This window comes from Macaca mulatta, chromosome 3, assembly GCF_049350105.2.
Source record: "Macaca mulatta isolate MMU2019108-1 chromosome 3, T2T-MMU8v2.0, whole genome shotgun sequence".
Classification (NCBI taxonomy): Eukaryota; Metazoa; Chordata; class Mammalia; order Primates; family Cercopithecidae; genus Macaca; species Macaca mulatta.
In genome coordinates, this window is record NC_133408.1 from 197609383 (window position 1) to 197625895 (window position 16513).

At 49.4% G+C, this 16513-nt stretch overlaps 1 protein-coding gene across 3 annotated transcripts in view; it reads right to left on the reverse strand.

Moving 5' to 3' along the window:
* The window catches only part of PTPRN2 (protein tyrosine phosphatase receptor type N2), a 1015036-nt gene that overhangs the window by 601028 nt on the left and 397495 nt on the right, over nt 1–16513 (reverse strand). For all 3 annotated transcript variants that reach the window (XM_028846528.2, XM_015135381.3, XM_077997823.1), the window contains one exon: nt 12400–12760. In XM_028846528.2, coding sequence (XP_028702361.2) covers nt 12400–12760 — 361 coding nt within the window. The remainder of the gene's footprint in view (nt 1–12399; nt 12761–16513) is intronic.

Sequence of the window (16513 nt, forward strand, 5' to 3'; positions counted from 1 at the left end):
AGCTGTAAACATTCACCCCTAGACTGCCGTGGGGTCTGAGCCCACAGACTGTCTGTCTGTCTGCTCCCCTAGAGGTTTGAGCAGCGAGGCATTGAAGAAGTGAGCCACACCTCCATCGCACACCCTGTGAGGGAGACAAGGGAACTTTTCCCATTTCAACAGGACACGGAGGGAGAGGAGTGGTGGGTGGGGGGGTGCCACAGATATGCAGGGTCTCGCAGACCAGGCAAAGAGCTTTGATTTTTACTGAGAGAGCTGAGAAGCCCGTGGTGTGCTCTGAGCAGTGGGATATCATCTGACTGACAAATTTACAAGAACCACTCTGCAGGCCTGAGACAAGGTCAGAGGCAGGAGGCCAGGTCTGGTCAGATCTGGTGAGGGGTGGTGGGTGGGGGGTACGGGGAGGAGCCGGCTGGTGGGGAGGAGTGAGCATCCCAGGTGTGCTCGGAAGGCACGTGGCGCAGGGTCTGCCAATAGACTGGACACGGGGGACAGAAAGAAAGGGACCTAAACGGATGGTGGCCCCACAGCCACGGTGTAGAAGCCGTGGGAGGGTTTGTTCCAGGTGTGGGGTCTGGGCTGGGCTGGGAGGCCCTCAGGAGCCTGACAGGCACCCACACCGCCATGTTTGGTCTTGTGCCAGTCCAGGTGGGATAAGAGTCCTGCTGGTCACAGGCAGGGCATGTCAGGGCGGAAACCTTAAGAGATACACAGCCTTCCAGAAAAGGTCCACAGCCTTCCAGAAAAGATCCACAGCCTTCCAGAAAAGACAGCATAATGCACATGTCAGGGCAGAAACCCAAAGAGATCCACAACCTTCCAGAAAAGGCAGAGACACAGGCGTTCTCTGGAGTCAGCCAAACCCGGCTCAAGCTCTACACCACCATTCACCATGGTTGGGACTCGGGGAACCCTGTCCAGCCTCTTCCAGCCTCAGGATTCCTCCGTGTGAAACTGAGTCAATAACTCCCATTCGAATGGGTTGCTGAGAAAATGAAATACAGTAAGTGTGTTGTCTACTACCTGCTAATGCTCAGTATTCAGTGACAGGAAGTTGTGTCCCCTCTTCTAACATCGCTGTAACATTTAACGACTCAGAGAAACTCTCTCTTACGGCTGCTACGCATCCGTTTTCCTTTGACTGACTCCCTTTGGTTCGAGTCTTGTTAAATGGATGGGAGAGCAGAAATACAACTGCCCTGAAATGAAACCTCATGTTCTTTATGGTAAAGACCAGAGAACAGGAGGCATTTTCAGTGGGCCTCTTAGAATCACTATAATAAGAAATATCCACATTCAAAATGGAATAATAAAGTCCAATTCCAAAAATTACTTCCCCTCATCTGAAAAAGAAACTTTTTAGGTTATCATTAATGAAAAATAACTTTTAAAAAATCATAAGTATACAAGAGAAGATTCTAAGTCGCTGGGCAGCTTATGGGAGAACAGTTAGCGTGTACTAGGAATCCTCTCCCTATAACCTCTACAAACCACGCACACAGCATTTTATGGACATGCTGAGTCAGCTCAGAAGCATCCACTACCCGCCATTTGAAGATGAAGAGAAATGAAGAAGAATGTTTTGCAGTGTCCAGTGAGCCCTGGTGGGTTGAAGAAGGGCTGCAGCACAGGGCACAGATAACAAGAATATCAAAGTAAAACGTTGTGTTCCATCAACCACACCATATAATTCTGCAATCTGGCCAGTTTATAATGACATTTTAAGTAGCTTTCAGTGCTCCAAGTAGGCTCTCATAAGGCAATTACACAAAATGTCAGGATATTAAATGTGTAAAGCCTGGAGTAAGACATCAGCTCACATGACTCTGCATGCTCAACTGCCACAGCCCGGCCTACTGAAATTACATGTCATCCTAAGGTCTTCCAAACAAAATGGTACAAGCTTTAAAGAATCAGCAAAGCCTGCAGATAACCTCACCACAACATTGTTTTCACAAAGACAGTGGGAATCAAGCACAACAGCTTTTGCTTCTAAGTGCCTTTACAACCACGTATACATGAAGGTACACAGCCACATCTGAACACCCACCATCACCATCAGCAGCACCAGCATCACCAACACCATCATCACCATCATCATTGCTATCACCATCACCATCATCACCATCACCATCAACACTATCATCACCATTAACACCATCATCATTGCCATCACCATCAACACTATCATCACCATCATCATCACTATCACCATCAACACTATCATCACCATCACCAATGTCATCATCACCATCACCATCAACACTATCATCACCATCATCATCATCACCATCACCATCAACACTATCACCACCATCACCAACGCCATCATCACCATCGCCATCATTACCATCACTATCAACACTATCATCACCATCATCATCACTATCACCATCAACACTATCATCACCATCACAACGTCATAATCACCATCACCATGTCATAATCACCATCACCATCAACACTACCAACACCATCATCATCGCCATCACCAATGCCATTATCACCATCAACACTATCAACACCATCATCATCACCATCAACACCATCATCATCACCAATGCCATCATCACCATCACCATCATTACCATCACCATCAATACTATCAACACCATCATCATCACCAATGCCATCACCATCACCATCACCATCAACACTATCAACACCATCATCACCATCACCAACGCCATCATCACCATCACCATCATTATGATCACTACCAACACTATCATCACCATCACCATTATCATCACCATCACCATCATTACCATCACCATCAACACCATCATCATCATTGCCGTCATCACCATCATCACCATCAACACTATCATTACCATCATCAACACCATCATCATCACCACCATCCTCACCATCACCCACCATCATGGGGAATGGACTGTGCTCCTTTGGTTTAGAGGACATACAGCCCATTTAATTGCTGGAGTCCAAAACTTGGGTATTTGCAGAGGATTCAGGTAAATTCAGTAGGAGCTCATTATTGCATTCCCTCCTTATCTGGGCTTCCACAAGGAGAAACTGACATAATCATAGGCCAGCCTGCTGTCTGTTTTCACTGGAAACAATACAGATGTAGTAAAATGTATGCTCCTTCCAATTTGATGGTGTAACAGCATCACAGCTTAGTGGCGTGCATCTCTCCCTCACTAAAGAAAAGTGCCCACACTGCAGCCTGGGAGGAAGCTTCTCCTGCACTGTCACACTCACAGGGCTCTGCATTCACCCAGTCTAACGCTTTCTCTATTGAATGCAATAGTGAGGCAAAGAAGAAAAAAATGTATCAAATTAGCTCTGGCATTAATGACGTGACTTCAGTGGGGTGTGGGGATTGGCAGTCAAATGGCTTTCTAAAGAATGCTTCCTTTAGGTTCACGTTAGTGTGAGTTTGCACACTCAGAATGTGAACTAACAGATGACAGGTAACGCAGCCCGCCATGGACTGGATGGCAGGTAAGACCAGAAGAGAAAACGTTTCACAGATGTTTTAGGGGTGGGACTTCGGAGCTGCCCACATTTGCTAAATGAGCTAGGCTGACATCTATAGAAATGCTCTCTTAATGGGAACAGTTATCTTGAAAAGTTCTAGAAATGCCGGTGGAGAGCGCAGGTGAACACACAGCTACAGTCAGATGCTCGGCAAGATCAGACCCGAAGCGAACCAACTGCTGCGCAGAACGTCCCGGGGCCTTGAGCCCCCACTTCCAGCCTGTGACACACTCGCCTGCAGGAAGGGGAAAGGCTCCCCCAGCGCCTTCCCTGCACCTGCTCTGTGCCCTCAGAGGGGAAACGTCACCATGTAATCAGTGGCCTCCATTAACCAACAGCGTTCAGGTTGGAACTGGGGAGATTTGGAAAAGCGACAGGAAGGATGACATCATACGTGGAGGATGCTTACACAGCAGAGAGCACCCCTGTTCCATGTGGCTCTGGAAGGCCTGCCCATTAGAGCCATGGCGGAAGGTGGTGGGAGGAAAACCTCAGGGGGGCAGTGTCAGTGAAGTGCCTTTAGGTGCCCTAACAAGTCCCAGTCAGACAGAGGCAAATTTCAACCCAATTCTGAAAGTAAAAATCCTTCCAGCAGATGCAGCTGCAGCTGGCTCACAGCAGCACGGGCCTGGCAGGAAAGCAGTGACCTCACGGGCGTTTAAGCAGAGTCCGTGAGGGCATCAGAACACCGTGGAAGAGATTATTTCTCACATGGGGGCAGAGTTGATGACTCTCTCGCTTCTCCCAAATCTGAAGGCAGTGACTCTGCACTGATGCAGAAACGGGGGAGCTGCCTCCCGCCGGAAGAAGACATGAGCTGGGCGGGCCTGAGCAGTGCAGGTCCGGGGCTGCCAGCCACACACGGGTCCGGGGCTGCCAGCCACACACGGGTCCAGGGCTGCCAGCCACACACGGGTCCGGGGCTGTCAGCCACACACGGCCGCTGCCACCCCGCACTGGGTGCATCCGCGTCAGGGCTGCTGAGCAGTGGGTGTGTCCTCAAGGGGCAGTGAGAGGATCCCTACTTCGGCTATATAAGCCACAGCGTGACCCCTCCCCCACCAGCACCCCTGGGAGAGACTGCGCTGCTGCTGCCTCTATGGTGTGCTGATGCGCAGGAAGAAAAGCCTCAGGCAGTGCACACGGAGCACGGGACTGTTTCGCTGGGATGAGAGGCGCTTTGATAACATAGGTGCCTTCTCCTCCTGCTTTGGAGGGTGCTCGTGAACTGCAGCCAGGGGCATGGATCTGAGATTAAGAATTTATCAGTGGCTTCCTCCTGGAGCAGCCTGTGAGAGGCGCCTCTGTGTGCCAGTGATTAGGTGGCCAATTCTCTTCTAATTTTTTTTTAAGCCAAGAGGCATGCTTGGGTTTAGAATACCGAGCGGCACTGGCCTGCATTCAAATATGAATGAATTTCTTAAAAATGAAAAGGCAGCAGGTGCTTCCTTTCAAGTGAAAATGACCCCAAAAGTGTGGGCATATTTTCTCCAGAGTGACGGAAGCATTGGCCTCGTGTTTTCTGTATTATCATCTACTGCTGTCACCGTGAAAAGTCAAAGCTTTGGTTCAGTGCCCTCCTGAGACTGGGCTGCGGGGCACACGCCCTTCTTGGTGAGGGTTTTCAGTCTGGGATTCCCACCACCAACACGACAGGGAAGTGGGCACCATACCGGCCAACGCAGGACCTCAGGCTCACGGGAGGCTCGAAGGAGAAGAGGACCAGAACACGCTTATCTTGGATGAGGGGAGAGGACCAGGAGCCCGTGTGATTGGCCAGGACTTCGCAAGTGCTTTCCGAATGAATGAGTGAACTCGAGAGAATCAGGAGCCCGAGTGATTGGCTGGGACTTCACAAGAGCTTTCTGAATGAATGAGTGAACTCGGGAGAATCAGGAGCCCAAGTGATTGGCTGGGACTTCACAAGAGCTTTCTGAATGAATGAGTGAACTCGGGAGAATCAGGAGCCCAAGTGATTGGCTGGGACTTCACAAGAGCTTTCTGAATGAATGAGTGAACTCAGGCATAACCACGCGAAGCTTGCATGGCTGGAAAGTTGCATGGCCAGCGACAGAAACAAGTTCTTCCAGCTTCCACGTGAGTTTCCCAGTCACTTCCCAAATGAACGCCACGGGCCCCACCTTAGAACAGCGGCTGGCTGGGTGGAGACCCGTAATTACCTTGGCCATACAAGTGAGAGTATAATAAGACGCCTGAATATAAGAAATACCAGGTTTGTTGGGAAGAGGCTGCAATGTGAAATTCAGAACCAAAAGTCAGCCGTCATGATGCGAATTAGGGTCTTGTAATTCCCATTCAGGCTCTGGAGGGCGCAGAACCAAGATGATGAAAGAAAGCATTCTAACAGGTTGGTTACCGGTGTTGTTTCCTGTTCAGTGTGGCTGGTGTTTGATCAGTGAGCAAGGATTACAACAGTGAACACCCCACACATTATTTGTTATTGGTTCATTTAGAAAACGGTGTCTGATGCATGTCCCAAAGTGATTTTCAAAATGCTTTCACTGTCATCAGAGTCTTGAGCTGAAAGAATGGCATTACACAAGTACTGTATCTACTTGAAAAAAAAATTACAGGACTGATGAAAGAAAGCAGAAGTAAAGAAATGGAGAAACAGTGTATAAATATTGCATGCTCATGGCTAGCAAGACACAGGTTTGGATCATAATCTCAAAAGAAACCGTCCCAATTGCCATAATCCCAAATAGTGAAATCCCCAAATCTCTGAATATCAAAATCTCTAAACAGAGTCTAAACCTCAAAAGTCTAATGTTGCTAATGTTTAAAATCCCTAAATGATAATCACAGAAGAGCTGCAACCTGCTAGGTGGAGCTGTTACCTTGTTATTGTCTTTATTTGGAAATTAAGCATAATTTAAGGAGTTGTGTGCTAAGTTGATAAGGAGTTGAAACTGTGGACTTAGTTTTAAGTGTCAACTTGACTGGGTTAAGGAACACCTAGAAATCCAGTAAAGCTTCATTTTGGGTGTTTCTGGGAGGTGTCTCCAGGGAGATAGGGTGGAGTCTGAGTGGGCTAGGGGAAGGTCTGCCTCAGTGTTGGTGGGCAGGCACCATCCAAACAGCTGGGGCCCAGAGAGAACAAACACGGAGGGTGAATTAGGCTCCCTCTGAGCACTGGGGCAGACTTTCCTTCCGCTGCCCTGGACATCAGAGCACCAGGTTTGCCAGCCTTCAGACTCCAGGACTCACACCAGCCGTCCCTGGGTCCTCAGACTGAGAGTTACACCATCAGCTTCCCTGGTTCTCATCGTAAAAACACTGCAACTTCCTCAACAAATGAAGAATGTCCTTTTCGTACATCTTCATTTGTGAAAGATACAATTTCTTGAGATCTCAGCTCTTCGACTGTTTATGCAGTGGTGACCCATCAGGGTTTTTGACTGATCTCGTCAAAAGACTTAGGCTGTTCATCAGGGTATTTCAGACGCCTGCAGTCATACAGCTGGGTGCACACAATTACCAAGCAGAGTGTCGCTTTTATACATCTCCCTTCCTGACCTACGTCTTCACGAACACGGTTCATCTGCTCATAACCGCTATGCCCACGCAACTGTCGTCAAGATATCTGAGGGCTCGTGCCTGCAAAAATACGAATGTTACTATCGCTTATTTTATTGTGCAAAATGGCCTATGAAGTGTTTTGTCATGATTTTATATGTTTTGCAAATAAATTCCCTTTTAAAAATGTAAATAAATGTCTTTTAAACAATTTTTTCCAGAATTACATTTTTGGGATTTTGATATTTTGAGACTGTGATTTTCGGGCTTTTAGGGACCTTAGGGATTTTGATATTTCAGGATCTTAACATTCAGAATTATGGCATTCAGGACTGTATCTTTCAGGATTACGACTGGCTCCCAAAGACTCAATATTGTCAGCATGTCAGTCCTCCAACTTGATCTATGCATTTAATGAAATCACAGTCAAAATCCCAGCAAGTCATTTTTTGGATACAAGCAAATTTATTCTAAAGTTTACATGGAGAGGCGAGTGACCCAGAACAGCCAACACAATACTGAAGAAGAACAAAGGTGGAGGACAACACCACCCATCGTTAGGACGCACTACACCTGTCGTTAAGACTCACTACACCCATCATTATGACTCCCTCCAACTCCACAGGAATCCAGGCAGGGTGGGGCTGGTGACACAGACAAACAGATCAATGAAACAGAACAGAGAGCACAGACATGGGTCCACAGACAGGAGGTCAGCTGAGCTTTGAAAAGAAGCAAAGTTGATGCTATGGAGAAAGGATCACCTCTTAACAAATGGTGCTGGACAACTGGACGTACACACGCACAGAAACAATTCCAGATGCAGACCTTACACCCTTCACAACTAACTCAGAATGGATCACAGAACTCATTCCAAAATGAAAAACCATAAAACTCCTTAAAGGTAAGAGAGGAGAAACTCTAGATGACCTTGGGTTTGGTGATGACTTTTTAAAATCCAACACCAAAGGCAAAATCCATGAATAAAATAATTGGTAAGTCGGACTTCATTAAAATAAAAACTAATGCTCTGCAAAAGACGCTCCCAAGAGAATGAAAAGACAAGCCACAGACTGGGAGAAAACGTTTACAGAAGATGTATCTGATATCTGATAAAGGACCAATATCTAACATACTCAAGAACTTTACAAACTCAACAATAAGGAAACAAACAGCCTAACTAAAACATGGCCCAGACACCACCACAGACACCTCACCAAAGAAGACACACAGAGGAAAACAAGCATGTGGAGATGCTCTGCTTCCTCCATCATCAGGGAAATGTGAATGCAAATGACAACGAGACACCACCACACACCTCTCAGAACGGCCAGAACCCAGAACACCGACAACACCCAGTGCAGGCGAGGATGTGGAGCAACAGCAGCTCGTTCACTGCTGGTGACACGCAGAACGCAGAATGCCACAGCCACTGGGGAAGACAGTTTGGTGGCTGCCTCCAAAACCAAACGTTCTCTTACTATGTGATCCAGTGATTACACTCCTGGGTACTTACCAGTAGAAGCTGAAGACTTACACCCATACAAAAACCTGCATGAGGGTGCTGATGGCAGCTTTATGAATAATCGCCAAAACATGGAAGCAACTAAGCTGTTCCTCAGTAGGCGAATAAATTGTGGCCCATCTATACAATGGGATGTTATGGATTATAATGTAATAATACAGTATTATTCAGCACTAAAGAGAAATGAGCCATGAAAAGACGGGGGAATCTTGAAGGCATGTGACTGTGAAAAGGCCACATATTGTACGGTTCCAACCCCAGAACATTCAGGAAAAGGCAAACTATGGAGACAGCAACGAGGTCCATGACTGTCAGGTGTCAAGCGGGGAAACTGGAGATGCTGAACTGGATGAGCCCCAAATTCCTTCACCGGCCACTGCACGTCACCTGCTGTCCTCCCCGTCACCCCACCTTAGATAGGCCTTCGATTGAACCTGCTTTAAAGCTCTTTGGAAGCAGACCAGATGTGAATTATGAATAAGTGATGGAAGAGGGTCTCTTTTTAAAGCTTTTACCAGGTGAACTTTTGTCGCATGTGTGCGGCCTGCGGCCTCGTTGACTGACTGCTTCTTTGGGAGCAGGTACGCGTGGGTCTTCCCTCTCACTCTCTGAAGACTGAACAGCCAGGGTCTCATGGTGGACCCGACCGTGCGGCAGGAGGGTGGCCCTGCTCTCTGACCTGTAAAGAAGTTTTCTGCTCCCTGGCATCATCGCAGGGTCCTCCCTTCCTGCTTGGGTGCAGTTGCTCTTTGTGTTGAGAATGTCTAACTAGCTAGGGCCTCTCATCTTGAGACATCATTCCATGTCTGGATTTGCTTTCGAATCATCCCAGGGCAGAGCAGGGGGCTGTAGTGGGTGCAGAGGAGTATCAGGAAAGCCTGAGAGTCACCATTTGTGGCAGACAGGTGATGCCTGTATGGGGTTCTCAATATTCTCTGTTTCATAGGAGATGCCTGTATGGGGTTCTCAATATTCTCTGTGTATTTCATAGGTGATGCCTGTATGGGGTTCTCAATATTCTCTGTTTCATAGGAGATGCCTGTATGGGGTTCTCAATATTCTCTGTGTATTTCATAGGTGATGCCTGTATGGGGTTCTCAATTTTCTCTGCATATTTCATATTTGCCGTTTTACATGATGCTTTTGTAAAGCACACAGTGCGATTAGGAAGACAGTGATCACCAATCAGAAGAGCACCAGCATTGCAGGGTAGCTCAGGAAGAATGCCAGGCACATTGTGTAAATTGGAGGGATCACGGGAGAGTGGAGAGAGCACGTTCAGGACGCTTTTTCCGAAGATCCATACCCTGGGGTGTGGGAGGAAGGAGAAGGTGCCAAGGCAGAGAGGCGAAGCTCCCTGGATGCATAGGAAATGCGCGCAGAGCAGGAGCGCGCGTTGGAAGGGCGCACGGAGCCGCAGCACGCCCTATTCTCTCTGCGACCTCACCCACACCGGGCTCTCCAGCTGGGTTTCCCTCCCTTTGATGGGGGTGAGGATGTTTACTGCTTTCTGTTCCCAGTAATGAGGACAGAGGTGAATGGGGTTTTTTAAGTTGTGGGAGATGGGATAGGATACAGACAAGAGACGTTAGAGAAGCAAGAGGACGACCCAACGTGACCCCACTAGAAGGAGCACAGAGGCGGAAGAAGGCAGGTGGAGGGGCAGCCGGCACCGGGGAGGGCCACGGAAGGCTGAGACGAGAAGCTGAAGGTGACCTCAGCCGTGTGGCCAAGGGCTGAGGCCACACTGAGCTGGAGGAGAACGGGAAGCTCGGCAGCTACACGGGACCCAAGGTCACAAGTGAAGACCCCCTGATAGCGTCCAGTACCCACGAGTGCACAGGAGGCGGTGAAGACCCCTGATGGTGTCCAGTACCCACGAAAGCGCAGGAGGCAGTGAAGACCCTCGATGGTGTCTAGTACACAGAGAGCACAGGAGGGAGGACCATCAAGAAAAGGGGTTTCTTGGAATAGAGCATGACTTAGAACAGAGGAGACGTGGCCCCAAAGGGAGAGGTGCTGGAGGGAAAGTGGCCACTCCAGGCGGGCAGCTCCCGTGGCAAACAGCACCATGAATGCTCCAGCAGCGCTCACTCAAGTGCGGCATTGGCCTCCTCCGCCGTCCTTCTCCAAGACAGGAACAAGGAGAAAGCACTGGTAATGGTCACACGTCCTTCCCTCTAATTGCAACTTCACATTCCTTCTATTTAAAATCTGCCATAACGGCTGCACGAACAAAGAAAGAGCGAGGGCAGGAGAGCCTCCGGCTGCAGACGGCAGAGAAGCTGACGCTCGCTCTCAGGTTCCCATTCAGCCTTCACTTAGGGAGCATGGAGCGCTCACATAACGCGACGCTCAGGCAATGTTTGTGAAAACCGTTATCTACTATGATTTTAGTGTTTGTTACCTCCAAAGGGGAAGTCATATTTTATCACAATCCAGTGCAGGATGGTCTTGGGAAAAAGGTGTTGGGAAATAAATGGGTCAGAACCTTCTCCATATCACAGAGCCACAGGAACCCGCAAACGCCCTTCTCCCCGGGCCCGCCCTGACGTGGGTTAACTCAGGTAGCGACACCGGAAGCCACGCTCTTGGCACAGCGGTCATCTGGAGGCCGACACTGTTCACCCAGCCCATGGTGAGCAGCACGAAATCCAGATGGGGCTTCGGAAGACGCGGCAAACTGCCATAAATATGGGCCAGGACCACATGCTGGGCCACAGGAGGGGTGAGTTCAGCGACAAAGGACACTGGACTTAACGTATTCAATTTTCCATAACAGGACGACAAAAGCTGTGGGCCAGACCCATCCTGCAAGCCATGTTTCCCGCCCCATCCATCAGCTTCAGCAGTAAAATTGTGAAATCGTAAAATCTGGGGAAGGGATGAACGAGAAGTGAGAAGGGAACACACACTGTCCCCAAACCCTCAGGAGCAACTCCCCCTCCCACCAGCTGCTGCCTTCATCGTCCCTAGACCCTCAGGATCATCTCCTCCTCCCCCCGGCCGCCGCGTTCACTGTCCTCACACCCTCAGGATTACCTCCTCCTCCCCCCGGCCGCCGCGTTCACTGTCCTCACACCCTCAGGATCACCTCCTCCTCCCCCCGGCCGCCGCGTTCACTCTCCTCACACCCTCAGGATCACCTCCTCCTCCCCCCGGCCGCCGCGTTCACTGTCCTCACACCCTCAGGATCACCTCCTCCTCCCCCCGGCCGCCGCGTTCACTGTCCTCACACCCTCAGGATCACCTCCTCCTCCCCCCGGCCGCCGCGTTCACTGTCCTCACACCCTCAGGATCACCTCACCCTCCCACCGGCTGCTGTGTTCACTGTCCTCACACCCTCAGGATCACCCCCTCCTTCCCCCGGCCGCCGCGTTCACTGTCCTCACACCCTCAGGATCACCTCACCCTCCCACCGGCTGCTGTGTTCACTGTCCTCACACCCTCAGGATCACCCCCTCCTTCCCCCGGCCGCCGCGTTCACTGTCCTCACACCCTCAGGATCACCTCACCCTCCCACCGGCTGCTGTGTTCACTGTCCTCACACCCTCAGCAGCGCCTTCTCTGTCCCACCCTCAGGATCACCTCCTGCCTCTCACCGACCACTGCATTCCCAGGTCTTGAAATGACCACATACTCCTTCCCAGCACAGAGAGGGTATGAGGGCAGAAGGGACCCTTCCCCACATCGTGCCCCACTCCTGCTGCACGTCCTCAGGGGGAGTGCGGTGTGCAGACCCCACGTGTGGGGAGAATGTAGTGCGTCTGTCACTAGGAGGGGCCGGACAGAGGACAGTCAGCAAACAAGAAACACCAAGCAGGCTGGCTCACCTTCCCCTGTGCTGGGGGGGTCTTCAGGATCTCCCAGAGGTGAAGGCCACTTCTGGGGGACGGCTGGCGACAACAAGGGCCTGGGCATTCTGGACGGGGCGCGCAGAAGGTACTGCGGCTCCAGGCTGCCCTTCCCAGGGGGAGCTGGGGGCCTCTGGGCAGCATAGGCACCGAGGGCTGCCATCAGATGGTGTCTCTCCACACTGCTGTCCACCTTAGGGCTGAGCTCGTCTGGCTGGAGCTGGCTGAGGGTCCGCGGCAGGAGGTCCTCGGGGAGCTGGGCCTGGGGCCCGGGAGGGTAGGTCAGCACAGACGTGTGGGCCACATAGGTCAGGATGCTCTTGGAGAAGCGGTCGTCACCCTGGAGGGGCAGGAGAGCAAAACAGAGCAAGAGTTGCATTTCCATCGTTAGCCGGGGGCACCAAGATGCCCTTCAGTCTCAGTTTTCAAGGTCCTACACAGCCCTGGGCATCTCTGAAATGTAAAGCCAAAACAGGACTCTCATTTTCACTCTGACCAACTCAGGTCCCTATTTCATATTTGTTCCTGCGTTATTTTTAATGACAGCTTCATGGAGATAATTCACTCACATCAGCAGTTTTTAGTGTATTCACAGAGTTGTGAAACATCACTACTAAGTCCAGAACATCCACATCACCTGAAAAGCGACTTTGCAGCGTCCCCATTCCTCCCTCCCACCCCGACACTGCTCATTCGCTTTCGGTCTCTACGGATGAGTCTCTTCTGGACGTTTCGTGTAAATGGAATCACACCACGTGTGGCATCTGTGCCTGGCTTGTTTCCCTCAGCGTAATGTCCTCAGGTGCACCCATGCCGATGCCGGGGCACGGGCCCGGATGTCCTTCCTCTTTGAGGCGAGTACTATCCCACTGCATGTATATCCCACATTTTAAAAATTCATCAATCAGTTCATGGACATTTGCTTTTTTCCACCTTTTGGCTATTTTGAATAATGCTGCTCTGAGTATTCGTTTATGAGTCTTTGTATAAATGTGTTTTCAATTCTCTTGGGTTTATTTGAGGATGTTACGTGGTAACTCGACATTTAACTGATAGAGGAACTCCCAAGCTGTTTTCCAGCACAGCAGCACCACGAAAAAGCTCACCAGTAATGGATGCAGATCCCAGCTCCTCTGCATCCTTGCCAACACTTTGTACTGTCCTTCTGTTTTTATTATGGTCATCCTAGCGGTTGGAAAGCAATACCGCGCTGTGTCATTTGCATAATGTGCTAAGCCGAGTATGCCCTGCACCTGGAGCCTCCAACTCAGCTTTAACTAATGGTCCTTTGCACGGCAGCTCGGGGTTACTGCTTTCACAGCAACGAGAGGAGCCGCTCCCAGGCACGTTCGTGAGGCTCGGCAGCGCCTCCCTGGTGGCTAATGATGCTGCCTCTTGGCATGCCCTTATTGACCACTCCTACCTCTTCTCTGTAGAAACGTCTGTTCATATTTTATGCCTGCACTGGTCTTTAACCCCGAAAAGCTGCTCCCCAATACCTGAATCTCTCTTTCAGCAACCCTCAGCAGAGGCCTCAAGTGCCTTGTCTGGAGGCCTTCATTCCAACTTCTTTACTGATGACTTGAAACATGTTTGCCACCTGCTCTTGTAACTGCAATGTTCTGCAGCAGGGAAGATGCCAGCGTGTCTCGTTCGATAATTACCTATCACATCGTTTACTAATCAATGCCCTGGCTAACAGTCTTTCATTAGATTTCTGTCTATATTTTCTCCTCACTCATTTAGTAAAACTCCCCAAGAGGACATGTCCTCATCACACTTTGTGTCACTAGACAAACCAAGGCCCAGCTATCCTCACCTCTAGGGCAGCTGTAAAAATGTGAAAAGTTCCCATATTCTACCTCGGACTTAGGCTTCATCAAAATGTCATGGACAAGCTGAGTATGAATAATTTCCAGCTTAGAGACTTTCGAGTCCTGGACACACACGCTGAGCTCCGTGGGGGCACGCATGGGTGTGTGGACAACACAGCTTAAATCCCTTCCATTCATATTTTCTACTTGCACCTCCTTGGGGCACATGATCAATGTCGTGTCAGTGCAGGTGGACACCTCAGCATCTAGCTACGGGTGTGCAGCCATCGCTGGCAGTAAGGTAAGGGGATCTGACTCCTGAGTCTGGCTATTTCTGAAAATATTTGGGTTCATTCTCTGGGTTAGATTTTTCAATAGCAACCTGGGAGTTGGGAAATGGGTTGATACAGGTTGGGTTTTTTTGTTTGTTTTTTTATGGTGTGTTTTTTTTGTTTGTTTTTTGAGACAGAGTCTCCCTCTTTCACCCAGGCTGGAGTGAAGTGGTGCAATCTCAGCTCACTACAACCTCTGCCTCCTGAGTTCATGCAATTCTCATATGCCTCTGCCTCCCAAGTAGCTGGGACCACAGGAACACAACACTATACCTGGCTATTTTTGCGTGTGTGTATGTTTTAGTAGAAATGGGGTTTCACCATGTTAGCCAGGCTGGTCTCGAACTCTTAGCCTCAAGTGATCCACCTGCCTCAGCCTCCCAAAGTGCTGGGATTACAGGCATGAGCCACCGCGCCCGGCCAGTTTGAATCAGGTTCTAATTTCAGTTCTCATATATGAACTTGGGTAAATCACTTGACCCCTAGAGACTCAATTTTCTTCTGTCAAAAAAGGAAATCGGACATTATCTCTAAGATTTTTTTTTTCTTTTGAGATGGAGTCTCTCACTGTTGCCCGGGCTGGAGTGCAGGGGCACATCTCAGCCACGGCAACCTCCACCTCCGGGGTTCAAACGGTTCTCCTGCTTCAGCCGCCCGAGTAGCTGGGATTATAGGCGTGTGGCACTGTGCCCAGCTAATTTTTGTATTTTTAGTAGAGATGCGGTTTTGCCATGTTGGCCAGACTGGTCTCGAACTCCTGACCTCAAGTGAGGGGCCTGCCTCAGCCTCCCAAAGTGCTGGGATTACAGTCATGAGCCACTGCACCCAGCCATTATAAGATATTTTAATTATTATTTCTAAAGTGATGGGACTTTAGTTATCATCCAAATTGTTTAATTTTGTCCAAGGACTACCTGAAATCAACTATTCTTCCCTTAAGAAAGAGAATATGTGAGCGAGCAAGAGCGTGAGAAAGAGCGAGAGCAAGCGAGTGAGAGACAGTGAATGCCACCACAACAAACAGCCCCTCCAGCAATTTCCCACAAATTGGGTGTAAGTGTCAATCTCCAGCTCAGCCTGCACTCCCTCTTGCACAGGCTGTCTCTGAACACCTGGTCAGCCACCGTGCTGGGGGCTGGGGATCTGTCCAAACCCCTTTTTATGTGCCTGCAAGCGGCTCTCCCCTCATTGCTATGAATGCAGTCACCTGGAGCTTCCACTCAAAGGGCCTTTAATTAAAGTTGAGTTGGAGGCTCCAGGTGCAGGACTGACTAGGTTCAGTGCATTACACAATCACAGCAGAGTGTTATCGGTGCAGTAGACTTGGATAAACAATCTATTTTTGGTTTCTGTTCTGAATCAAATTAAGGTGAAGAGGAAAAAGAATATTTCAGTAGTTAGCACAAACAACAGGGCCTGTAGAAATAATAGCAAACATCGGTTTTCGCAAGCCACTCCGGCGACTCAATAGATGATTGCAGACGCTGCGGTGTTCCTCACCAAGGTAGTGACCATCCCATAACCAAGATGACCTGAGAGTTGGGAACATGGGCAGTGAAGAAAAGTATTCTCCTGCTGACTGGCTGTTTTGTGGTTTGAGGTCCCCAAGGAAAGGGAACTGGCTCTGGAGCTGCCTGGGTTTAAACTACCACCAATGCTACGACCTTAGTGCTTCAGCACTTTATTTAGGTCATCTGTAAAACAAGGATAATAATAATAGTATCTGGCACAGGAGGGTTAATGGCTATGACTACTACTATTATTACTATTATTTACTTTACCTTATTATACCTTCATTGTTTGTTATTTTGTTTGTTTTTTTTGAGATGGAGTCTCACTCTGTCGCCCATGCTGGAGTGCAATGACGCGATCTCAGCTCACTGCAACCTCTACCTCCTGGGTTCAAGTGATTCTCCTGCCTCATCCTCCTGAGCAGCTGGGATTAAG